The 26,966-nt window shown below is 44.5% G+C and overlaps 1 protein-coding gene across 8 annotated transcripts in view; it reads right to left on the reverse strand.

The window, feature by feature from the left end:
• KCNMA1 (potassium calcium-activated channel subfamily M alpha 1) overlaps positions 1-26,966 on the reverse strand; it is a 1,262,580-nt gene that overhangs the window by 841,043 nt on the left and 394,571 nt on the right. For all 8 annotated transcript variants that reach the window (XM_069753065.1, XM_069753070.1, XM_069753069.1 and 5 more), the window contains exon 2: positions 4,170-4,337. In XM_069753065.1, the coding sequence (XP_069609166.1) occupies positions 4,170-4,337 (168 nt within the window). The remainder of the gene's footprint in view (positions 1-4,169; positions 4,338-26,966) is intronic.

The raw sequence follows: 26,966 nt of genomic DNA on the forward strand, positions 1-26,966 counted from the left end.
CCTCAATGACTGGTGGTAACCTCGATGACGTCAGCGCTAGTCACTGATGCAGCTCATTCATCGGAGGTTCTCAGCCTGGACGGTCGCATCTTGGCACCGTCCAGGTTGAAAACTGTTTATCCACAGACAAGGATTTCAGCATGGGACAGGATGATGAACAGGTTAGGGATATGGTTGTTTTTTATTTTTGTTTTATTATAGGAGACATGGGATTCAGTAGAATGGGCGATGACATGAGAATGATTTAATTTAGAATCATTAAAGGAGTCTGTGTCATTCTTTCAATGAAAGGACTTTATTCTTGGTCTGTGTGTTTGTTTACAATATAACTATAGGATTAGTTATGGATATGTGTCTTATAGACGCCTCTCCATTATGAAGTCATGGGCTTGATGTCACCAAACAATAAAAAGGTGACATCAACCCGACAAATATGAACCCAACTTGCCACCACTACAGGGCAAGTGGGAAGAGCTGGGCAAAGCGCCAGAATTGGAGCATCTAGTAGATGCGCCTTTTCTGGAAGGCTGCGGGCTGCTGTTTTTCGGCTGGGGGGCCCAATATCAATGGCCCATTACCAGCCTGAGAATACCAGCCCCCAATTGTCTGCTTTATCAAGGCTGGTTGTCAAAAATGGGGGGAATCCCATGTCATTTTCTTAAATTATTTATTAAAATAATTTAAAAAACAGAATGGGGATGCCTCTATTCTTTATAACCAGCCTTGCTAACGCTGACAGCTGAGGGTTGCAGCCCCCAGCGGTCAGTTTTGCTTTGCTGGTTATCAGAAACTAGATGGTGGCCCGATTCTAACCTATTGGGTATTCTAGAATATGTAGGTAGTATATAGCACAGGCTACGTACTATATTGCACAGTGACGTAGTATATAACACAACTGACATAGTATATAACATAGCTACGTAGTATATAACACAGCCACGTAGTATATAACATAGCCACATAGTGTATTGCACAGGTATGTAGTATATTGGTCAGCCACGTAGTATATAGCAGAGCTACGTAGTATATAACATAGCCACGTAGTATATTGTAGAGCCACGTAGTATATAACACAGTCACGTAGTGTATTGCACAGCTACGTAGTGTATTGCACAGCTATGTAGTATATTGGTCAGCGACGTAGTATGTAGCAGAGCCACGTAGTATATAACATAGCCACGTAGTATATTGTAGAGGCACGTAGTATATTGCACAGCCACATAGTATATAACAGAGCCACGTAGTATATTGCACAGTCGACGTAGTATATAACAGAACCGACACAGCCACATAGTATATTGCACAGCCATGTAGCATATAAAATAGCCACGTAGTGTATTGCACAGCTATGTAGTATATTGGTCAGCCACGTAGTATATAGCAGAGCCACGTAGTATATAACATAGCCACGTAGTATATTGTAGAGCCACATACTATATAACACAGTCACGTAGTGTATTGCACAGCTACGTAGTGTATTGCACAGCTATGTAGTATATTGGTCAGCGACGTAGTATATAGCAGAGCCATGTAGTATATTGCACAGGCACGTAGTATATTGCCCAGCCACGTAGTATATAACACAGTCACGTAGTGTATTACACAGCTACGTAGTGTATTGCACAGCTATGTAGTATATTGGTCAGCGACATAGTATATAGCAGAGCCACGTAGTATATAGCAGAGCCACGTAGTATTTTATAGAGGCATGTAGTATATTGCATAGCTACGTAGTATATTGCACAGCCACGTAGTATATAACAGAGCCACGTAGTATATTGCACAGTCGACGTAGACGTAGTATATAACAGAACCGACATAGCCACATAGTATATTGCACAGCTACGTAGTATATAACACAGAGCATGTAGTATTTTTGCACAGCCACGTAGTATATTGGACAGTAACGTTGTATATTGCACAGTCACGTTGTGTATTGCCAAGCTACATAGTATATAGCACAGAGATGTAGTATATAACAGAGCCCACGCAGTATGTAACAGCCAACATAGTATATAGCAATGTGGTTACTATATGAGTGGTTAAAAAAGACTTAAAATAAAAAATAAACAAAATACTCACCTTTGTAAGGCCCCTTGAAGTCCTGGCGCCTGTGTGCGGTGCACGCAGCAGCTTCCGATCCAGGGTTGGTATGAGCGCAGGACCTGTGATGGCGTCGCGGTCACATGATCGTGATGTCATGGCAGGTGCTTCTCGCATAGCATCCTTGGCACCGGAACTTGCCACTTGCACTGCCGAGGACAGCGCGCGACCTCGGAAGGTGAGAATAACCTTTTTTTTTTATTATTATTATTTGTAACATTAGATCTTTTTACTATTGATGCTGCATACACAGCATCAATAGTAAAAAGTTGGTCACACAGGGTAAATAGCTGCGTTAACGGAGTGCGTTACACCGTGGTCCGTTAACGCTGGCATTAACCCTGTGTGAGCGCTCAGCACTGACTGCAGGGCAGTAAAGCAGCGGCCATTTCGCTGCCAGACTATGGCCGTCGCTTATTGGTCATGGCAATGGTCATGGGCGTTTTGCCATGACCAATCAGCGACTTGGATTTCCATGACAGACAGAGGCCGCAACCAATGAATATCCGTGACAGACAGACAGAAAGACGGAAGTGACCCTTAGACAATTATATAGTAGATACAGGGGAACCCACGCCTTTTTTATTATTTATTTAGAGTGCAGGTGCTGACTGGGGAATTTTCCCCATCAGTCGTTCCTCCTCTCGCTGTTATTAGCAGCAGCAGCAGCAGGTGTAGGCTAATGAGAGTAGTCCCATAAGCCCAAGCCAGTGACCGTAGGTAAACCGTATACAAAACACATTTGTTCAGAGCGGCCTATCACGTTCCCTAATCAAAGTCATTTTATGTTTGTGTGTGTGTAGCCCATTCACTATCTCAATCTATCCCCCACCCCCTGAAGATGGCTGGGCCATCATTGTAAATACATCATTGTAAATATACATCTGTACTTTGTATCTTCCCCACCTCATTGTAGGTTGTAAGCTCTCACGAGCTGAGGTTGTCTTATTTTGCTTTAATTATTGTATTGTTAACAATGTTACTTATGACTGTTGTGTTTAAAACTGTAAAGCGCTGCGGAATATGTTGCCGCTATATAAATAAAGATTATTATTACTACTTATACCTCTGATCATAGCTGCGAGTTTACGCTGGCTGGTGAAGTCCATTTTCAGTGTCCGTGCCCGAACAGGAGGTGTTCGGTATGGACGATGAACTTTACTATTTGGGTTCGCCCATCTCTATTCATGTACAATAAAATACTTTCTTTATGGGACCTGACAGCTTATGTTACAAGTGAGACAAGATTCCCAGGCAATAAATGTGAGAAGAACTACTGGTATTTAAAAGTACTTATGCACATAACTATTTTTATTATTCATTTATATTATTTTACAGGCATGGAAAATTTGTGTTATGTAATAAATGCCATAATAACTCATGGACAATTCTTTGAAGTCAGTCTCTTCCTTTATGTTTAGAGTGATGTCTTGTGTATTGAATCCAAATTCTAAAAAGCATGAACTATGACTGATATGTATTGATGGCCAGAATGGATTTTACTGAGCATGACTGCTGCAGTAGATACTACAACTAATGTAAAGAATTCATCATTTGGTTGCATGCATGATTAAAAGTCATTTTCTATTTGTCTGGCTGATTGCCAGTGTTTTTAGACAGGCTGATTATCGGGAACAAGTATTCTGATAATCATCTAGTCTAGATGCACCCTAAGAAACATTATACAGTGACTTTACATTGTTTTTCCGAGTTCAAATTTAGTGTAAGATTATTACTCAAGATTTGATGTAATATGGAAAAAACTGGGGAAAATAAAAATCAATGGATAAAAAATAAGTAAAAAGACACTCTAAACAGAAAAACTGTTTCCTTTATGACTTGTTGATGCCTAGGTAAACTTTTCATCTGAGAGACACATTCATTGTGTTTAATTTATGTTGGAACAAGTCTGCCCTCTGAGGCTCCGGCTTATAGTGGTTAGTTTGACAGAAGTTGCAAAGTCCTACCATCAAAAAATCTTTGTTTTAAACTTTTGAAAATTTGCTATATTAGAACATTTTAAAGGCGACATTTTAAGAAATATTAGCAGGGCCAAGTACACTTACCAACACACGACCTGTTAACGTCTGAGCCGAAATCATCACACCCGCCCAGTCTTTTACAGATGTCATCCAGCCCACCTCCGCAACAGCAATCTCTTCTTTTTCATCTGTTGGCTTGTAGTCTCCATCAGTTCCCTGGGTACTGACTGTATTTGCAACTTTTTGTGCCTCCTGAAAGAAATGGTATCATTTAATCGTGAGGCAGAAAAATGAAAAATAGTATACAGAACATTACCAAAATCCATCAAGAAAATACTACGAGAGAGAAAACATTTAAGACATGAAAAACATAACTCCGCAAACAGTTCCGTTACATGGGCACAAATGGCACCACACACATTATAATTGGGCTCATCTACACCAAAAGCTTAAGGTCAGACTCACATATCCATGTTTTGTGGTTTGACAGCATCATAGTAGTATATGATGTTGTCAAGTTAGGCTACTTTCACACTAGCGTCGGAATCTCCCCGTCGCAATACGTCGGGGAGAGATTCCGACGCTGGCGTTTAGCGCATTGCACAATGGAGGCAACGGTTTCATTTCTCTGGCACATCCGCTGCCCCATTGTAAGGTGCTGGGAGGTGGGGGCGTTACATGTAGCATTTTTTGCTCCCGACGGTCCGCAGAAGCACGACGCATCCGTCGCTCGACGGATGCGACGTGTGGCAATCCTTCGCAAATGCGTCATCAATACAAGTCTATGGGGAAAAAACGCATCCTGCAAGCACTTTTGCAGGATGCGTTTTTTCTGCAAAACGACGCATTGTGATGGATTGCAGAAAACGCTAGTGTGAAAGTAGCCTTACAGTCAGGAGACCCTTGGCTGGTCCAAGCATCATGGTCTGTACTTGGACTATACAAGGGTGTGTTAATCTGGCCTAAGCAGGTGAAACCTGTTCTCTTGGTTAAAGTATGGGCTTAATTTATACACCTCCTCTGCTACAGTGTCCTCATATCCTGTCAATGTGCTTCTTATAAAGACCCACACAGGATTTAATTGCAGCAGTTGGCAGATAAAATCCACAACAGATTAAAGACTTTGGCATTGAAGCCAAATTATCAATTCTGCAATCTAAAGTAAAATCAATAATGCATACGCAGGAAATTCCACAAGTGATACAGAACTGCTCCACATTTGAGTCAAAAATCTCTGTATTAAAATTACTATTCATATCCATTTACGGTATACATAAAATCTAGGATAAAAAATAATGAGCAAATACCCTGCAATAATTAAATAAATAGTAATTGTACATGTAAATAACACAGGGTGCTTGAATGACAGTATTTTGATCAAAAAAGCATAAAAGCTATCCTCCAGCAATACCCAATCAGCTTGATTCCTAAAGGTACCGTTACACTAAACGACTTACCAACGATCACGACAAGCGATACGACCTGGCCATGATCGTTGGTAAGTCGTGTGGTCGCTGGGGAGCTGTCACACAGACAGCTCTCTCCAGCGACCAACGATCCGGGGAAAGACTTCGGCATCATTGAAACTGTCTTCAACGATGCCGAAGTCCCCAGGTAACCAGGGTAAATATTGGGCCGCGCTTAGTAACCCGATATTTACCCTGCTTACCATTGTAAAAGTTAAAAAAAAAAAACACTACATACTCACATTCTGATGTCTGTCACATTCCCCGGCATCAGCTTCCTGCACTGACTGTGTCAGGCAGCGCCGGCCGTAAACCAGTGCACAGCGGTGACGTCACCGCTGTGCTCTGCTTTCCGGCCGGCGCTCACAGTCAGTGCAGGGAAGCTGACGCCGGGGGATGTGACAGACATCAGAATGTAAGTATGTACTGTTTGTTTTTTTTTACTTTTACAATGGTAACCAGGGTAAATATCGGGTTACTAAGCGCGGCCCTGTGCTTAGTAACCCGATGTTTACCCTGGTTACAAGTGAACACATCGCTGGATCGGCGTCACACTCGCCGATCCAGCGATGACAGCGGGTGATCAGCGACCAAAAAAAGGTCCTGATCATTCCCCACAGCCAATGATCACCCAGCAGGGGCCTGATCGTTGGTCGCTGTCAAACATAACGAGATTGTTAGCGGGATCGTTGCTACGTCACAAAAAAACGTGATGTTGCAACGATATCATTAACAATATCGTTATGTGTGAAGGTACCTTAACACTGTAGTATTTTGCCTCGCTATGAGCCAGCATTCATCAGCATACATGGAGGCAGAGCAGGACTCAGGCTTGACTGTTTTCCTACTTGTGGTAAGCTATATAGACATGATCCACAGCCAAAAAGGTGGGTCCAAACCCATGTATGTATGAAGTATGTATGTACAAAATATAAAAACTAAAGCAAAACCAAAGAAAAATCTAGCCTTGTGACAGCTACCAGATGAACATCTCCAGCATTAATATTCAGAATCCATATATGGGTGCTTCCTGGGAGATTGGACATGCAAAACCCAGCTGCAGCAAGGTGAGAAATGTTATTCTTACACTTTGTTTTGCAGTTGCAATCTCTCCGGATCTCTCCATATCTCTGGGTAAAGGCTGCGAACACGGTTCAAAGAATTGACATCAACAGTGAGTTTTGTGTTTGTTTCTGTACGTATCAGAGTTGAATAATAGAGTAATAAGATGATAATTGTCATCCGTATTATCTGTCTATATACTAACTGGTTGTGTACTGTATAGTACAGAGCTGGGATAGACTCTGTGCAGTGTTGTTATTTTGGTCATTTTGGATTGGCAGTACACCATGTGAGGCTGTATTTTGTATAGGGCTGTGGTTTCTGTTGTTTGGCCTTGGTGCTCTCACAGTGTCAGTGGACACTGCTGTAGTTACATAAGTTGTGTTAATTCCAAAGTGCAAAACAGGCAGGCTGTACGAATCCTTGTATGTACAGTCATGGACAAAAATTTTGAGAATGAGACAAATATTAATTTTTCCAAAGTCTACTGCTTCATTTTTTCTAATGGCAATTTGCATATACCCCTGAATGTCAGAGTGATCAGCTTAACAGCAATTACTGTACTTGCAAAGTCAATATTTGCCCAGAAATTGAACTTTAACCCCCCAAAACACATTTCAACATCATTGCAGTCCTGCCTTAAAAGGAGCAGCTAACATCGTTTTAGTGATTGATCCATTAACACAGGTGTGGGTGTTGATGAGGACAGGGCTGGCGATCAATCAGTCATGAATAAGTAAGAATGACATCACTGGACACTTTAAAAGGAGGCTGGTGCTTGGTATCATTGTTTCTCTTCAGTTAACCATGGTTATCTCTAAAGAAACACGTGCAGCCATCATTGCACTGCACAAAAATCGCCTAACAGGGAAGAGTATCGCAGCTACAAAGATTGCAGCTCGGTCAACAATCTATTGCGTCATCAAGAACTTCAAGGATAGAGCTTCCATTGTTGTCAAAAAGGCTCCAGGGCGCCCAAGAAAGACCAGCAAGCGCCAGGACCGTATCTTAAAACTGTTTCAGCTGCCGGATCGGCTTACCAGCAGTGCCGAGCTTGCTCAGGAATGGCAGCAGGCTGGTGTGAGTGCTTCAGCACGCACTGTGAGGCGGAGACTCTTTGAGCAAGGCCTGGTTTCAAGGAGGGCAGCAAAGAAGCCACTTCTCTCCAGAAAAAACATCAGGGACCGACTGATATTCTGCAAAAGGTACAGGGAGTGGACTGCTGAGGACTGGGGCAAAGTCATTTTCTCTGATGAATCCTCTTTTCGATTGTTTGGGACATCGGGAAAACAGCTTATTCGGAGAAGAAGAGGTGAGCGCTACCACCAGTCTTGTCTCATCTCATGCCAACTGTAAAGCATCCTGAAACCATTCATGTGTGGGGTTGCTTCTCAGCCAACGGAATCGGCTCACTCACAGTCTTGCCTAAAAACACAGCCATGAATAAAGAATGGTACCCGAATGTCCTCCAAGAGCAACTTCTCCCAACCGTCCAAGAGCAGTTTGGCACCCAACAATGCCTTTTCCAGCATGATGGAGCACCTTGCCATAAAGCAAAGGTGATAACTAAATGGCTCATGGAACAAAACATAGAGATTTTGGGTCCATGGCCTGGAAACTCCCCAGATCTTAATCCCATTGAGAACTTGTGGTCAATCATCAAGAGACGGGTGGACAAACAAAAACCAACAAATTCTGGCAAAATGCAAGCATTGATTATGCAAGAATGGACTGCTATCAGTCAGGATTTGGTCCAGAAGTTGATTGAGAGCATGCCAGTGAGAATTGCAGAGGTCTTGAAGAAGAAGGGTCAACACTGCAAATATTGACTTGCTGCATTAACTCATTCTAACTGTCAATATAACCTATTGGTACTCATAATATGATTGCAATTATATTTCTATATGTGATATAAACATCAGACAAACGTTAATAAAAACCAGAGGGCAGCAGATCATGTGAAAATATAATTTTGGTGTCATTCTCAAAATTTTTGGCCATGACTGTATGTCTATGAGAACCTCTGAATGAGATGAGAGGTGAGTAATTGAGTAAAAGGGATATAAATAAGTCTCTGATTGATAAGGGGTTCCATTAGGTGTGGTCCTGTGTATGTGACAGAGGACATTATTCAACTCACTTTGAGCAGAATCAGGCGGAGTGATTAAGATAAGGGATTTTGATTCTCTTTTTGTAAACATCAACTGAAAAGTGAAAGAGAAAAGAAGAATAAAATCCATGAATAAGCACATATGAATGAATCATCACATAAGTATCATTACTTATCCAATTGTTCATGAGAATCCAGGATGGATGAGTTGTGGATATTTTTAATTTACATTTAATTTACATCTGAGATTCAGTGAAACTCATGTTATATATGGTTTGACATTGGACAGGTTTCTGTATGTGGTTTGGCCGGACGCTGTCAGGATCAGATTATTCAAATTGTGCAGTGATCTGCCGTATAGCGAAACTGTTTTTGATTCCCAGAGGATTAAGGTTTTGTAGAAATGAATTAAGTCTGAGAACTGCTGCATTCTGTTTTTGTCTGAAAGACACTGTGAGTTCTTATGTCCGCTGAATACCTGATGGGAAGGGGTATGGAGCTGATGCAATTGCTTGTGAGTTTCTCCTTTCTGTGTGGAGGGATGCTGTAAGTTCTTATCTCCGCTGAGTTCCTGATGGGAGGGGGTATGGAGCTGCACTCAAAATTCCCCGTATTTCTGTCTTTCGTGTGGTACGCGCTGGGAAATCTGTGTTTTTTTAAGCAACAGTACTGTATTGAAGTAGAAAGAAATATTGTAAGTTGGAAGTTGAAAGTAAAACATGGTGCCTATTTTTAGAAGGAAACTTGTAAGGCTAGGTTCACACTAGCGTTGCGCCGCCCTGCGTCGGCGACGCAACGCGCGACGCACGTAAAAACGCGCGCAAACGCGCGCAAAAACGCGCGCGTTTTGCGACGCGTGCGTCGTTTTTGACGAAAATCGGACGCACAGAAAATGCTACAATGTAGCGTTTTCTTGCGTCCGACGCTAGCGTCGGAAACGACGCACGTGGCGAAAAACGCCACCAAAACAACGCACGCGTCCCCTATGTTAAACATAGGGGCGCGTCGCCGCTGCGTCGCCGCTGCGTCGCCGGCGCAACAGCGACGCACATTGGCGGAACGCCAATGTGAACGTAGCCTAAGTGATTGCTTGATCATCAGTGTGATTTAAAGATTGGCAACAAATTCACTTGCTTCAAGTTGAGTGATTGATATATAGCTAATTGAGGATCAACAAAGGAGGTAGCCAACTGCACTGCTGATCTAGTAGGTCAGAGGCCTAACACATCTGGGCTTTGTTACTTTAGTCAGCTGGTTTTTGTTGTGGGTGAGAGGCAAAGAGCCTTTCCCCACTCCATGGAGCTGGGTTAGTAGGTTAGAGGCCTAACACATCTCGGCCTTCCTATTCTAGTCAGCTGATCTAATTGGGGAGAGGCAAAGAGCCTTCTCGTTACATCCTGTAGGTCTACCGGGTGAGAGGTAAGGAGCTTTCCTGCTACACCTTGACAGGCTCGCTCTGACTTGCTACGTGTGGCACGTAGACGAGGTCCAGACACACTAAAAAGGCATTTGTAGAATAAGGCTGGAGTCACACACAATGTATAAAAAATCTGTCCGATTTTGGCTGCTGAGAATCGCACAAATGTTCTCCGTATGGTAATCCGTATCTCATCCGTGTGCAATGCCAAGATGCTTTTTTTTCTCATCCATGTGTTGAGATTTTCTCACACACTTGCAAAATGAGCAAATGATGGCTGAGTCATTCCTGTCACCTGCCCAATGCCTGAGAATTTCTCGCAAGTCACAAGCATGGTCCTTGTGTTGTGCGTTTTTTTCTCGCCCCCATAGACTTGCATTGGCGTTTCTCAGCTGAGATATTCAGACAATCGCAACATGCTGCAATTTCACTCACAAGCGTAATACGGACGAGAAAAAAACGCATGATAGGAGCTGCCCCATAGATTAACATTGGTCAGAGTTCTATGCGATTTTTTATCGCAAAGCACTCATCCGTATTACAGACTAGTGTGACCCCGGCCTAAAGGTGAGCTGTCTGGAGAATAAGTTGAAGCCATATGCAACTTGTTCTATGTGCAGTCAGGGCCCCCAATGGGATCCAAAACAGCTATGCAGATTGTAAAAGACAGAGAAAGAAAGGAAGCAGAGATGTGTGACCAATATTGAAAAAGGCAAACATGTCAGAGTGTGGATGTTTGGATGTCCAAAAAAATGGCACAGACAAGGGAGGAAAATAGCAAGTGAATAAATGGTGTCTGAGAAAGTGCAGCAGTCCAGAAGTAAAGTATATTATGAATGTTTTGATGCACAAAAGTGTGACTATGACCGACACATTACTGCTACCGTCACACCTCTGTATAACCAGAGACCGAGACAGCACAGATGGACCTATAAACATTGTGGTCAGACAAACCCAGGCAAACCCAGGCTGGAGAAACCCTTGTATGACCTGTGCTGCAACCCAGCCTAAGTGAATTGCACTAAATCCTGTCCAGACAGATCACATGTAGTGACATAAGAAGCTGACACAGTAGTGTGGTTAGTGGGTAGTGGGGACACTGACTTTTTGGGAGTAAGCTGACAGTAATCCTGAGAGGGAGGAAGTTGTAGAACAGTATGTCACCCCACTGATCATAAGGTTACCTCCACCACCGACAACCAACCACATCAGGACAAGAGAGGTGAGTAGAAGACAGATACAGGAGTATTATCCCTGGAGCTCCTCTGACTAGCTAGCTAAGCTAAAATAGTTGCCTGACCTTGAGACCCAACCTTTCCCATTTTACAGACAAATAAAGACAATACAACGGACGTATAAGTGCACCTGGGCAGACTAGAAAGTTTGCAAAGGCGGGTGATGTACCAGAACACATAATTAAGACATTTACAGATGTGACAAAAGGACGCTAAGTAGATTTTAATTGACACTCGGGCAACTGGGACTGTGGTACACAAAGGCTTGATAATGCCAGACATGACTACTACGAGATGGCCAAGAGGTGCTTAGAAAACTTATTGTTAGTAACAATACCCCTATGTTTTTAAAAGGGGTTTTCCCACATACAAAAGTTCATTTTAAAAATTGTATGTATCTGACCGTGTACCAAACATACCACAGCTCCTGGACAGGGGAGGAAGCAAAAGACAATACTGACATTACAGTAGGAGATCGCAGAGGATACATTTTATGAGGTAAAATATTTTTTAAAAACAGTCAGTGAAATATTTTACCTCACAAATTGAATCCTCTGTGATCCCCTGTTGTAATGTCAGTATCATCTTTTGCTTCCTCCCCTGCCCAGGAGATGAGGCATGCTCCATACATGTCAGACACAGTCAATTTTTTTAATTAACTTTCGTTCATGGGAAAACCAAACCCCTTTAATGTGACTGGCCTCCTCTGCCTGTAGACACTTCGTGCATCTGCCGCCGGGATCAGCCGAATGATTCACTGTACCTGCGCATAATTCGCTCAGGTGCAGTAAATCAGACCGCAACATCTTTGTACAGACAGATAGTGGCAGTCACATTAAAACTGCGCATGCGCTCCTCCTGTACAAAGAAGGCAGCAGTCAGTGAATCATTTGGCTGATCCCAGCGGTGGAGTGTTCGCGATGGTGTTCCGCTGGTGGTACCACGCAAAGGCTGTGTGAGTGTATTTGTGAATGTGAGTGAGTGTGTGTGTGTGTGTGGTGCGTACGGCATATAGAGTGTGTGTGTGTGTGTTGTGTGTACGGCATATAGAGTGTGTGTGTGTGTGTGTGGTGCGACGGTGTTCCGCTTGTGGTCTGGGCAATAGGTTGGTACCAGCAGCAGTTTCCTTATTGAGACACCCATCACTTGGGTGTCCCAATATGGCTGCCTGTGAACTTCCTCCGCTTGGAATTCTGGGATACGGTGACATCTGGACAGAACAGGAAATGAAAATATTACGAGGCAATTATATAAATAGATGTTACATGTGTTGCAATAAGTAAGTTAAATATAGAACTCTAATAAAAATATATAAGCAGTTTCTTAACACAGAATAGTAACATTTTACTGATGATAGTATTCAACCATGCAAAGTTTTACATAGCAATGTGTGAAAACTATAGGTACATACTGTGTATTTTACATCCTCCTGACATTACTCAGTAGCTGTCAAGCACAATTTAAGTATAAGGTTGTCAATATGTGTCGCTGGTCCCAAGACAGCAAAGGAAGCAGAGCAGAGGTGAGCAGTGCACCCCCCCCCCCCCCCCGACCTCTGTCGACACAATAAAACTATAAATGACGGGATGTGCTTTGATTTGATTATCTCTGGGGCCATTGGGTAAGGTTTCTCCTTGCAGAGAGCGACATATTAAGCCTGTCATGCCAAGGTGAGGAGACATTAAGCCCTGCAATGCTCCTCTGGGAAATTAAATATGCAAATTGTCTCTTCAGAGAAATGGAGGACTAGATATCTAGCACCAGCTATTGGAAGTAGCAAACCTAAAAGTCAATATCGACGCTTTAACGAGCCTTGTCACATGACTTAGGATAATAGCTTTTGTCGTTAGTCATGTGGCAAGGTTCGAGAGGCACTAGCATTCAAGTCCTCTTCCTCTCTGAAGAGAGAATTTACACCGCTTATCTCTCTGCCTCTTTGTTGCGCTGAGTGCTGCCCTGTTCAGTGCTATCTGTAGCTCCATCGCGGGCAGGTGTCAGAGCCCTGTTAACCTCTACAGTCTCGGGATCTTCTGACATGAACAATTTGCACCTAACATCTGCGGTAAGGCTACAGATAACACTGGATAGCCAGCATTCAGTAGGACAAGAGACAGAGAGATCAGTACATATCTGCCCCTTCTCTCTTGCATGCTCCCACTCAGTGCTGCCTTGTCCAGTGTTATCAGTAGCTCTATCGTGGGCAGATGTCAGAGCCCTACTTACCTCTACAGTCTCGGATCTTCTGACATTAACAATGCGCTCCAGACATCTGCCAGCGATGGAGCTACAGATAACTCTTGAAGCTGGTACTCAGTAGGACAAGAGACAGAGAGATCAGCACATATAGCCCCCTTCTCTCCTGCATGCTCTCGCCCAGTGTTATCTGTGGCTCCAGTGCAGAGATCAGGAGCCACTGAGGACTTGTGCTTCACCTCTTCTGTTTCTGTCTAGGAGCTCACTGCCTATGCCTGTTCATGTAACATATCACTGAGCTTCAGCATGTGAACACTCATTAAAGGGCCACTGTCACCCCCTATGCATAATGCATAACACACTGCGGGGCGGGGATTCCCAAGGTGGGTGGCCGCAATGCCCACACAGACGCAGTCTGCAAGCCTGGCTGGGACGTCAGACGGCCAGAGCTCTCTGCGCCTGCACCAAACAGAACTACACAGCGCAGGCGCCCGATTTCATGCGTAAACAGCGCTGAGGGGGCGGCGCCGAAAGCCCCTGAAGATTTGAGTGACGGCAGAGTAGCGGTTCAAGCTGGGGAGTGAGGACCCGCCTCACTGGCTGAAGACAGGTATTTTGGATAAGTTTCAAAACGCTTTATTTTGGGAATACTTGAACCAAAAACTAAAAGAGCCACCTGGTTAGAATGCAGCATTACTGCTGCACAAGGTGGCTTCTTTTAGTTTATAACGGCTGGAGGGGGTGACAGTGGCCCTTTAAGGGTAAGTTCACACTGGTCATTTTTGCTGCGTTCTTTTTGTGCAGCAAAACCTAATTTCTTGGCAGGAAAGAAGCTGCGGCAAAAACATTTTTTATGCGTTTTTTTAATTCAGTTTTGCTGTTGTTTTGGTGCATTTTTTTATGCAGTTTTGGGGCTAACTTGTGTCTCCTTGTGGAGGCTAAAAAATATGAGTGCCCCCAGAGAAAAAACAAACTACTTCCTCTAGAACCATACCGGCAGATCCTTTGGGTGCAGATGTTTATAGCCTGGGAAAGGGGTAATATCCTTCCCAGGATATTAATATCAGTTCACAGTTGCATACTTAATCTGTTACTGGCAATTAAAAAGGGGACCACCCCAAAAAACATGATGTAGGGTCCTCCATAATTATTAACCAGCAAAGGCTATGCAGACAGCTGCGGGCTGATATTAATAGTCTAGGAAGGGGCCATGGATATTGCCCCCAGGCTAAAAACATCAGCTCTCAGCCATCCCAGAAAAGGCGAATCTATAAGATACAAGATGTGCCAATTCTGGCACTTAGCCTCACTTTTCCCACTTGCCCTGTAGCGGTGGCAAGTGGGGTGAAAGTTGGGGGGTTGATGTCACCTTTGTTTTGTCAGGTCACATCAAGCCCAGAGGTTAGTGATGGAGAGGCATCTATACAAATCCCCCATTACTAACCACATAGTCATATTGTATAAGCCCACCCATCCAAAATAAAGTCCTTTAATTGAAAGAATGACACACTCCTTTAATAAATCTCAATTATATCATACTTATAGCATCGCCTATTCCAGTGACGTCATTGTCCCCTGCAAGAGAATTAAAATAAAAAACAACAATATCCCTCATCTCTCCATCATTTTGTTCCACGTTATAATCCATATCGGGGGGATAAACACTTTTCAACCTGGACAGTGCCAAGATGCAACCGTCTAGGCTGAGAACAACTGGGAAATGAGCTGGTGTGAGTGCAGGATCAGTTACTAATGCTTGGCACGGGATTCAAGCACTCAGGCACGGTTTTCTCACATAAACAGACTATTTGGTTTATTCAGGCAGTCATAAACCATAGAAACGTGAACCAAGTGCAAACAGTCTTTACATAAAACTTCACATCATCAGTTTGCGGCAACTAAACATGCTGGTCCGGTTCACTATCAGTATGTCTTTGGAATGTGGGATGAAACCAGAGTACTCTGAGGAAGCCCACGCAAACACAGAGAGAACATACAAACTCTTTTGCAGAGGTTGTCCTTGGTGCGGTTTGAACCAAGGACTCCAGTGCTGCAAGGCTGCTGTGCTAACCACTGCGCCACCGTGCTGCGCCACCGTGCTGACCATCAGTAATCTCAATGACGTTACCGCTAGTCACTGATGCTGTGCTCTCAGCAGCTAATTCATCAGTGGTTCACAGTCTGGACAATCGAATCTTGGCACCTTCCAGGTTGAAAACTATTTATCCCCACACATGGATTACAGTGTGGGACAGAATGACGGGCAGGTGAGGGATATTGTTGTTTTTTATTTCTGTTTTATGGATGAAGACGAGGGTTTCGGTGGAATTAGGCATTAGGTGACTATAACTGTGTTTGTTATTTTTAAATAAAAAAGTGAAAGCGTTATTTCAAATAAAAGACTTTATTCTGGCTGTGTCTTTATTTACAATACAACTATAGGATTATTAATCGATAGGTGTGTTATAGATACTTCTCTATTACTAAACAGTGGGCTTGATGTCACTGGACAAAATATAGATTACATAAATCCCACAAATATGAACCCCACTTGTGGGAAACTTGTTTACTGTTCTGACAGCAGCCAAAGGAATGAGTGGTGTGTTTCTGTGATCTGTCTCATAGAAGTTCAGGCAATTGAACCATAGGGATACAAGATTCATTTACAGAGTGGAGTTGGGCTAACTCCCTGTACTGCTAGTTGAGGAACAGGAGCAGGAAGATAAGGATGGGGAGAAGCTGTGTTACAGGGATAATCTCCCTCAGCAAATCCCCCCTCCCTCCTCCATTACACTGTGCTAGAAGGAATGCTGTGTGCTACTGTGCCATTGTAAAGAGTCTTGATCTGTGCTGAACTGTGCTATTAATGAGCCTCTAAGAAGCAGCTGCACTGTTTATGAAGCCTGTGCTTAAGAGGCTTGAATTGTACTGAATGCGCTGTGACATTAAACTACACTGTTCATGTTCATGAGGACTCTATCAATTGTATCTGTGTGAGCCTGAGGAAGTTGCAGTACATGGTCGCCCTGAGTAATGGTTCCCCCCTGAGTTCCAAAGAATTCATGAGACCTGTCCCGCTCCATCTGAACCTAGCGGCATACATGTAACACATCTAATAGATGAGCCTTTTCTGGGCAGCTGCGGGCTTTTATTTTTAGGCTGGGGAGGATCAATATCCCTGGCCCCTTACCAGTCTGAGAATACCAGCCTCTAGCTGTCTGCTTTAGCAAGGCTGGTAGTCAGAATAATTAAAAAATACGGCATGGGGACCCTTCTATTCTTCATAACCAGCCTTGCTGAAGCTGACAGCTGAGTGTTGCAGCCCCCAGCTGTGAGTTTTGCCTGGCTGCTTATGAAAAATATGGGGGAATCAACGCAGGTTTCTTTTTTATTTAATTACAGTGCAGGAGATGGCTGATTAAAATTCCCATCAGCCACTCCTGCTCTCACTGTTATTAGCAGCAGCAGGCGTGGGCTGATAGGAGCAGTAGTCCAATCAGCTGAGACCAGTGACCGGAGGTAAACTTTATACCTCCAATCACAGCTATTGGCTCGCGCTGTCTTTTGATAGTGTGGGAACCATGGCTGTCTGACTGGCGGGAATGATTTTACCGCCATTTAAAATCAGTGTTTGCCGCGCTGTCATGCACATTGAATGGGGTTCAGGTCCACTGCTCAGTGTCTCTGCTGGATGACAGGCTGTATGTCGCATCATGCAACCATGCAGCCTGCCATCTAGATGTAGCATATTTGAGTCTCCAACTGAGGATCCTCCAGTGGGCCCAGGCCCTGACACCTAGACTTAGGGCCACCGCTGCTCCAGGTGCCCCCAGCAAGTGGGGTGCCGCTAATAGTGCACACTACGTAGCTACTATGGTGCTCCCGGTACCAGCGGAGCAGCAGCGGGTGACAAAGTCTAAGTCTGTCCCCGCTGCTAAAGTTAAATGAATACTTACGCTTCCCCATGGGTGTAACATAGTAACATAGTAACATAGTAACATAGTTAGTAAGGCCGAAAAAAGACATTTGTCCATCCAGTTCAGCCTATATTCCATCATAATAAATCCCCAGATCTACGTCCTTCTACAGAACCTAATAATTGTATGATACAATATTGTTCTGCTTCAGGAAGACATCCAGGCCTCTCTTGAACCCCTCGACTGAGTTCGCCATCACCACCTCCTCAGGCAAGCAATTCCAGATTCTCACTGCCCTAACAGTAAAGAATCCTCTTCTATGTTGGTGGAAAAACCTTTTCTCCTCCAGACGCAAAGAATGCCCCCTTGTGCCTGTCACCTTCCATGGTATAAACAAATCCTCAGCGAGATATTTGTATTGTCCCCTTATATACTTATACATGGTTATTAGATCGCCCCTCAGTCGTCTTTTTTCTAGACTAAATAATCCTAATTTCGCTAATCTATCTAGGTATTGTAGTTCTCCCATCCCCTTTATTAATTTTGTTGCCCTCCTTTGTACTCTCTCTAGTTCCATTATATCCTTCCTGAGCACCGGTGCCCAAAACTGGACACAGTACTCCATGTGCGGTCTAACTAGGGATTTGTACAGAGGCAGTATAATGCTCTCATCATGTGTATGTAATGCTCTCATCATGTGTATATAATGCTCTTATCATGTGTATATAATGCTCTCATCATGTGTATATAATGCTCTCATCATGTGTAAGAATGAATAACGAACAATAAACAATGATTGAAAGGGGACAAAAGAGCAGAAATCAGAGTCGAAATGATGTAAAGTATAATGACCAAGAGATCTAGATGTAATTTGATTGTTTGTCGTCAAGATTGTTAGTCCTTTAGCGTTACCTAGGGTGCACCACGTGGAGGTGGACTAACGTTGGACCCCGTTCCCCTTTTTATTTGTGAGGAATAGAAATATTGCTTTTAAGAGAGGAGTGAATTCATTTCACTATAATAGCGGGCAGCGTTTGCTGCAAATTGCGGCTAAACACTGCCTGCTATCAGAGCCTTCAGACCAGGGCCCCCCCGCACCCTCAGGGACCCCCAGCTCACACGGCCGCCATAGGGCCATAAGCCAGGGGTCCCGATGCCAATGCCGCCCCCCAGCGCTCGTTAATGCCAATGCCGCCCCCCCAGCGTCAGATGACGCTCCCTCTCCCATGATTCCCCTCACCGCAGACACACAATGGGTGCCTGATGATGTCACTTCATCGCGTACCTGCTGTGTGTGAGGCGAACAGCAGCACAGCTCCTGACTTCGGAGCAAAGCCGCTGCTGGAGTCAGCGTGGGAGCGAGGAGCAAGGGTGAGTATTGTGCTTTTTTTGTGTTTTTTATTAATGAGTCCTGGTTGTATGGGGGGGGGGGTGAGTTGCATGATGCCCTATGGGGCAAGGGGGGTGATCTGCATGATGCCCTATGGGGCAAAGGGGAGTGATTTGCATGATGCGCTATGGAGCAAGGGGGGGTGAGCTGCATGATGCCCTATGGGGCAAGGGGGGTGAGCTGCATGATGCCCTATGGGACAAGGGTGAGTTGCATGATGCCCTATGGGGCAAGGGTGAGCTGCATGATGCCCTATGGGGCAAGGGTGAGCTGCATGATGCCCTATGGGGCAAGGGTGAGCTGCATCATGCCCTATGGAGGGAGTGAGCTGCATGTTACCCTATGGGGGGAGTGAGCTGCATGTTACCCTATGGGGGAGTGAGCTGCCTGATGCCCTGTGGGGGAGTGAGTTGCCTGATACCCTATGGGGGAGTGAGCTGCATGATGCCCTATGGGGGAGTGAGCTGCCTGATACCCTATGGGGGGAGTAAGCTGCATGATGGCCTATGGGGGGAGTGAGCTGCATGATGGCCTATGGGGGGAGTGAGCTGCATGATGCCCTATGGGGGGAGTGAGCTGCATGATACCCTATGGGGAGGGTGAGCTGCATGATACCCTATGGGGGGAATGAGCTGCATGACGCCCTATGGGGGGAGTGAGCTGCCTGATATCATATGGCGAGGGTGAGCTGCATGATACCCTATGGGGGGAGCTGTATGATGCCCTATGAGGGTGAGCTGCATGATGCCCTATGAGAGGGGGCAGCGTGATACCCTATGAGGGGGCTACATTATATTCTATGAAGGAGCTGCATTATACCTTATGAGGGGGGTTGCACTATACTCTAAGGGGGCTACATTACACCCTATGGGGTGCTGCATTATACTCTGAGTCTGGTTACATTATATTCTATGGGGGGCCTACATTATATTCTACAGGGGGCTGCATTATATTCTGTGAGGGGGATACATTGTACCCTATGAGGGGGCTACTTTATTTTTTATCAGGGGGTTACCCCTACCCCTGCTACATAATTAAGACGTGTACTACCTTATATTATACCCTGATATTAGCATGTTTTACCGCACAATTGGTGGACTTGTATTTGTTTCTATGTACTGTAAGCCCCTAACTGAACCTGGAAGAACTAAAAAATACAGTGGGGCAAAAAAGTATTTAGTCAGTCAGCAATAGTGCAAGTTCCACCACTTAAATAGATGAGAGGCGTCTGTAATTTACATCATAGGTAGACCTCAACTATGGGAGACAAACTGAGAAAAAAAATCCAGAAAATCACATTGTCTGTTTTTTTTATCATTTTTTTTGCATATTATGGTGGAAAATAAGTATTTGGTCAGAAACAAACAATCAAGATTTCTGGCTCTCACAGACCTGTAACTTCTTCTTTAAGAGTCTCCTCTTTCCTCCACTCATTACCTGTAGTAATGGCACCTGTTTAAACTTGTTATCAGTATAAAAAGACACCTGTGCACACCCTCAAACAGTCTGACTCCAAACTCCACTATGGTGAAGACCAAAGAGCTGTCAAAGGACACCAGAAACAAAATTGTAGCCCTGCACCAGGCTGGGAAGACTGAATCTGCAATAGCCAACCAGCTTGGAGTGAAGAAATCAACAGTGGGAGCAATAATTACAAAATGGAAGACATACAAGACCACTGATAATCTCCCTCGATCTGGGGCTCCACGCAAAATCCCACCCCGTGGGGTCAGAATGATCACAAGAACGGTGAGCCAAAATCCCAGAACCACGCGGGGGGACCTAGTGAATGAACTGCAGAGAGCTGGGACCAATGTAACAAGGCCTACCATAAGTAACACACTACGCCACCATGGACTCAGATCCTGCAGTGCCAGACGTGTCCCACTGCTTAAGCCAGTACATGTCCGGGCCCGTCTGAAGTTTGCTAGAGAGCATTTGGATGATCCAGAGGAGTTTTGGGAGAATGTCCTATGGTCTGATGAAACCAAACTGGAACTGTTTGGTAGAAACACAATTTGTCGTGTTTGGAGGAAAAAGAATACTGAGTTGCATCCATCAAACACCATACCTACTGTAAAGCATGGTGGTGGAAACATCATGCTTTGGGGCTGTTTCTCTGCAAAGGGGCCAGGACGACTGATCCGGGTACATGAAAGAATGAATGGGGCCATGTATCGTGAGATTTTGAGTGCAAACCTCCTCCCATCAGCAAGGGCATTGAAGATGAAACGTGGCTGGGTCTTTCAACATGACAATGATCCAAAGCACACCGCCAGGGCAACGAAGGAGTGGCTTCGTAAGAAGCATTTCAAGGTCCTGGAGTGGCCTAGCCAGTCTCCAGATCTCAACCCTATAGAAAACCTTTGGAGGGAGTTGAAAGTCCGTGTTGCCAAGCGAAAAGCCAAAAACATCACTGCTCTAGAGGAGATCTGCATGGAGGAATGGGCCAACATACCAACAACAGTGTGTGGCAACCTTGTGAAGACTTACAGAAAACGTTTGACCTCTGTCATTGCCAACAAAGGATATATTACAAAGTATTGAGATGAAATTTTGTTTCTGACCAAATACTTATTTTCCACCATAATATGCAAATAAAATGTTAAAAAAACAGACAATGTGATTTTCTGGATTTTTTTTTTCTCAGTTTGTCTCCCATAGTTGAGGTCTACCTATGATGTAAATTACAGACGCCTCTCATCTTTTTAAGTGGTGGAACTTGCACTATTGCTGACTGACTAAATACTTTTTTGCCCCACTGTATGTTTTATTATACTCACCTGCAGGGTGGTCCGGTCCAATGGATGTCGATGGTCTTAGTCCGGCGCCTCCTATCTTCTTATGATCGCCGCCCTCCTGCTTGCTTCTTGTGGATGACGCGACCCTGCATCATCCACACAGGCTTCTGCTCAGGCGTACTTCTCTACCCTGTTGAGGGCAGAGCAAAGTACTGTAGTGTGCAGGTGCTGGAGAAGGTCAAAGAGCCCCAGCACCTGCAGACTGCAGTACTTTGCTCTGCCCTCAACAGGGCAAAGAAGTACACCTGTGTGGATAATATAAAATATTAAAAACAAATTGTTCCTTTTATTGAAACACCAATTTATATTGTTAACTGGGCCTGTAGATCTTGCAACGAATAAGCTCAGTGGTTCTCGATCATTACATCCCATACTTCACCTGTGGGAAGGTATACCATCTAGCTGTCATAATATCACCCCTGCGCACCCCTTAAAGCAGCGTCGGTCACCCTGGCCGAATACCACATGTGGCGTCACGAACACAAACTTTATCCCTTTTAAAGACCTTTCCCTTTTACATGGACGTCCCGGGGCCACGGACCGGGTCAGCCACCAAGACATCCCCCTGTGAACCACAGGACCCGATACCGAGTACCCCACAGCCTCATGGTTGCGCTCCACTATACATTCCTTCTTTTCCATAATCTCTAGGGGACAGAAATCTGGGAATCCTAGAGCACACTTTAGTGATCAGTAACAAGGACAATTAAAGAAGGAAAGCCACTGACTATGGGGCCAACAATTCCTATTAATACATTTATTTCACAGTAGGTGATTCTATTTCATTAATAATACCACTTAAAAATTCTTGATAGTCTGCATCTATACAGGTTGTAGAACTTAAATCTAGAATAAAAACCTTGCAGTAAGTAAAGAAATAAATAGTAATGTAATGTAAGGATACAAGATCGTAAAAGCCATCCCACCGTGACAAGATTTACCCAAGAGTTTCCACTAAGTACCATATTATTTACATGTACTATCACTACTTATTTATTTACTTACTACAGGGTATTTGTTCTTTATGTTTCTATCCTAGGTTCTGTCTAATGGCCACAGTGTGAATATTGCACTTACACCAACATGTGTTCCGGCTCTTTTCTCTGGTTTTGCTTGAGGTTGTTGAGCTTGTAAACTTTACCTTAAGCCTAAATTTACACATCCATTGTACACGTCTGTATGCTGTCCATATTTTGAATGTTAGTGAATTAGAGTACTTGTGCTCCATAGTTGGCGTGTGCAATGCAATCTTCGGTTGCGCACGTGCAGTATGCTTTGCTCAACTGCGAGCAAAGCCAAAAAGCATTAATGCGCATGCGCCCGCGCACTATGTCCAGCAATACAGCAAAATTCTTCCAGGACATAGTGCGCGGGCGCATGCTCAGTAATGCTTTTCGGTTTTGCCCGCAGTTGGGCAAACCATACTGCGAGTGCACGACCGAAGATTGCATTGCACACGCACAAACTATAGAGCACAAGTACTCTAATTCACTAACATATTGCGGACAACAGGGATAGACGGGGTGGAGAAATGAAGAAGAAATGCCACCCATCGGACAGGTGAAAAGTGATTTAAATATCCCGCCAATTTGAGGTGATAGAGTCCCTTTAAGCAGGTTGTGTGAACAGGTGATGTGCACAGACTGGCCACACTGAATGTTCATCAGCAAGTGTAAATGAGCCATTAAACGACCATTGATGTAAATGTGCCATAAGTGTATTGAGCCATTAGGAGCATAAATAGAATCACTTAATACAAGGCCAGGGAACATTATGTACATTTTCTAATACAGTCACAACATGCATCATTCCATGACCTTCAGGTTATACATCTAAATTTGGTGCATGTCAGAAATCTGGCACACAATATTGAATAATAGTAGAGATGCATAAAGCAGCCCAAGAATAACTGAGGTGCACATGCAATCTGGCCAAACCACCCTGACATGCGGTTTTATAGGAGACCTGCTTTTTATTCAAATTGACTGCTAACGTTATGGTTCAGCAGGTGATACATTTATCTGCTAAAACATATGGACATTAACATTTCGGAAACTGCACTGTTTTTTGTAAAATCAGCCACATTTTAGTCAATATGTGAGTGGATCGCCCCCAGACACAGGGCCACGCGTTTCGGTACCGGGCCTCTCTGGTTCGGTTCTGAGGCTGTCACGGTGGCTAGACCCGGTCCGCGACCCTGCTAAGGGGCGTCCAATGAAAGCAGTTAAGCAGTCTGTCAGGGATTCGTGACGCCACCTGTGGTATTCGGTCAGGGTGACCGACGCTGATATGGGGTCCACTGGGGTGATGGAATGGCAGCTGGATGGTATACCTTCCCACAGGTGAAGTATGTCCCCAGGGCTTCCCAGCAAGGTGGAAGGTGATGGCGTGAGGTACAGTCAATAATGACACAAGGTTGCAGTCTCTTTACCTCTTTACTGAAGGCTTCAGGATCCTCTATCCAGAGTATGTTTAACAGGGCTCTCAGAGACCGGCCGGTCCGATGGGCACATCCAGAGTTTCCTTCACAGATGGAAATCGTTGCCTACTAATAGCGCCTGTGTGTTGTAGTCCTATCCTGCTGAGCATTCAGAATAGTCCTCACAACTGCTGTTCTCGTTCGTTCGTTCTCTACAGCTCTCTCTCTTGTTCTTTGGTTCCAGATGTTACTAGTTTCTAGCGTCCCACAGGTATGTTATGGCTAGGACGCCACCCGTATGACAGGAAGGCTTGGAGGTCTTCCGGGACCCTAGAGACGCCCCTCTCCCAATGTTGCCCCCTATGTCTTCGTAAGTGTAGTAAGGTAGACAGCCAACCTATGATTAACTGTCCAGCGGAGTTTGAAGTAAGGCCTCAAGTCAGTTACTCCTACGGTGTTCCGGCCACCGACTACACGCTTCAGTAAGATGTTGCCTCTCTCTCTCTCGGCACGACTCTTACTGGCTCTCCTTGGTGCTTGATCTCGTTTACACGGTTCCACAATATCCTTCCCTTTGTGTCTCTTTCTTAGGATACCGCCGCAGGGTGTGCAGGTGCGGTTCCGTTACGTTCTGTTCTGTTCGCTAGGCACCTGCCAGGTTCCCACGCCCGACAGGGGCCCCCCTGTGCCTTCTCCCTGCAACACACCCTGCCACGGGATGTTGCCTGAATCCAACCCAGTCAGCTTCTGACTAACTTCCTCCCCAGCCCCTAGTTTTACCAGTGTGAGGAGTGGCCCAATAAATAAAGCCTTTTTCTCCCCCTGGTGGCCGGAGTGTGAAGTGTAATGTGTTCTGGTCATACCTGGTCAGGAGAACTCCTTAGTGCCATCAGACGTACCGCTACGCCCCTTAGCGGCAGAGTGCCATACTGCAACGACCAGGTCTCTGGGGCGCTGCATGAGCCTTATTACAATTTGGCAATTTTTTAACCACCTTAAGGGCGCTAGTATTTTAGGCCTTCAGGGTTTGCCTCCAGCAGCCATTTGATCAATGTGTAAAGGTAGCTTTGCAAGAAACATGCCAAAAAGACTAAAAAGAGGCTGATATTTTAAAGAGGTTTTAAAGGGGTTGTCTGGTCCAAAAAGATAAGTCTACAGTCACGCTGTGTGTCTGCAGACTTACGAATCCCCCCAACACACGCACTGTGGGCATTCACCGGTTTTAAATCCAGTACCAGAGGTATATATGAGTTATGTATACTTCCCAGGCAGTGGGCACGCCTCGCTTATATACACCTGTATGGACCGAGGCCACGTCCACTGGCCGGCCGAGTCACTAGATGGCCTCACTCCATGCAAGTGTATGGAGCGATGTCGAGTTCACTACCTGGGAGTAAGTATTACTCATACATACACGCCGGTCCCAGGTCTGAAACCGATAAATTCCTGCAGCACACAGAGTGACTGCAGGCTTATTAACCACTTTAATTATACACTAGTTGGCCTGTGCGAAATTTTCGCACATTGGTTGTCGGGGGCGATGGCAATTTCAGGAAAATTAAACTGGTCAAATGTAAATGTATTTAATGAGATGATGAACACAGAGAGGTATGTGTGTCACTGACATATATAAATACAGTAGATAGATAGATAGATGTTTTCACGAATATTTGAGCCCATGGATCTATTATGTGTCCAATTTGCAAGCCGGCGAGTAAGGCTATGTGCACACGTAGGAAAAGAGGTGCAGAATTTTCTGCACAAAATCCGCATCTCCTGGCAAAATCCGCAGCTGCGGATTTGCAGCGGTTTTTATGCGGATTTTGTGCGGTTTTTATGCGGAATTGATGCGGATTTTGTGCGGATTTTCAGCGGTTTTTGCCACTGCGGAATTTTAACATGGAGGAGTGCAGAAACGCTGCAGATCCGCACAAAAGAAGTGACATGCACTTCTTTGAAATCCGCAGCGTGTCCGCACTGATTTTTCTGCACCATCTGCACAGCTTTTTTTCCCCATAGACTAACATTATACTGTACTTCACAGTGCGGATCTGCAGTGTTTCTGCGCGGAAAAATCCGCTGCGGATCCGCAGCAAATCCGCATCGTGTGCATATAGCCAAAATCTCGTCATACGGATGTCACACGGATGCTTACATGCGAGAAAATCGCATCCTTGCACTGCACGTGGATGACATACGGATCACTGTTCAGGGAACATTTCTGCGATTGTCATCTGTGTAAAACTGACCGATTTCTTTATACGTTGTGTGTGACTCCAACCTAAAGGAGATCCCCCAACATTAAACATAATGGTATTTTACTTACGGATCAGAAGGAGTATGATTGTCAGGACCTTGCAAAAGAACAGGGGCAGCATTTTTTCCCCTCCACAGCAGCACTGCCATCTATCTGCAGTGTAGGAGAGTGTAACACAGCCGTATGTATGTGAACGGAGCAGCTCCCTGTACAGCAGTGCCACTCTGACAGTAAAAATGACGAAGGAGGATTGACCCCATAACTGAGCGTATTTACACCAATATATAAAAATTGGGAATATCCCTTTTTAAAAAAAAAGTAATATCTGCAGATTATTTTATCTTTTTTTTCCCTACAGTTGGATTTTTTTTTTTTAAGGTTGTTTCCACCAATCTCTCCCATTGGGAAACAATGTACAGTTTGAGTTATGCCAATGCTGTAGTTATTTACTTGGAACCAGAGGTGACTCCAGGTCACCAATAAGCTGCAACCTTAGAAGGGAGATAGACTTTTCAATGACTGTCCAATAATACGGAAAATCTGATGGTTCAGAACTTGTCCGGTTCCTTTTTGGCCGTAATAATTTATATCTTCAGTTTTAAAGCTGAAGTCTT

This window comes from Ranitomeya imitator, chromosome 2 (genome assembly GCF_032444005.1).
Source record: "Ranitomeya imitator isolate aRanImi1 chromosome 2, aRanImi1.pri, whole genome shotgun sequence".
Classification (NCBI taxonomy): domain Eukaryota; kingdom Metazoa; phylum Chordata; class Amphibia; order Anura; family Dendrobatidae; genus Ranitomeya; species Ranitomeya imitator.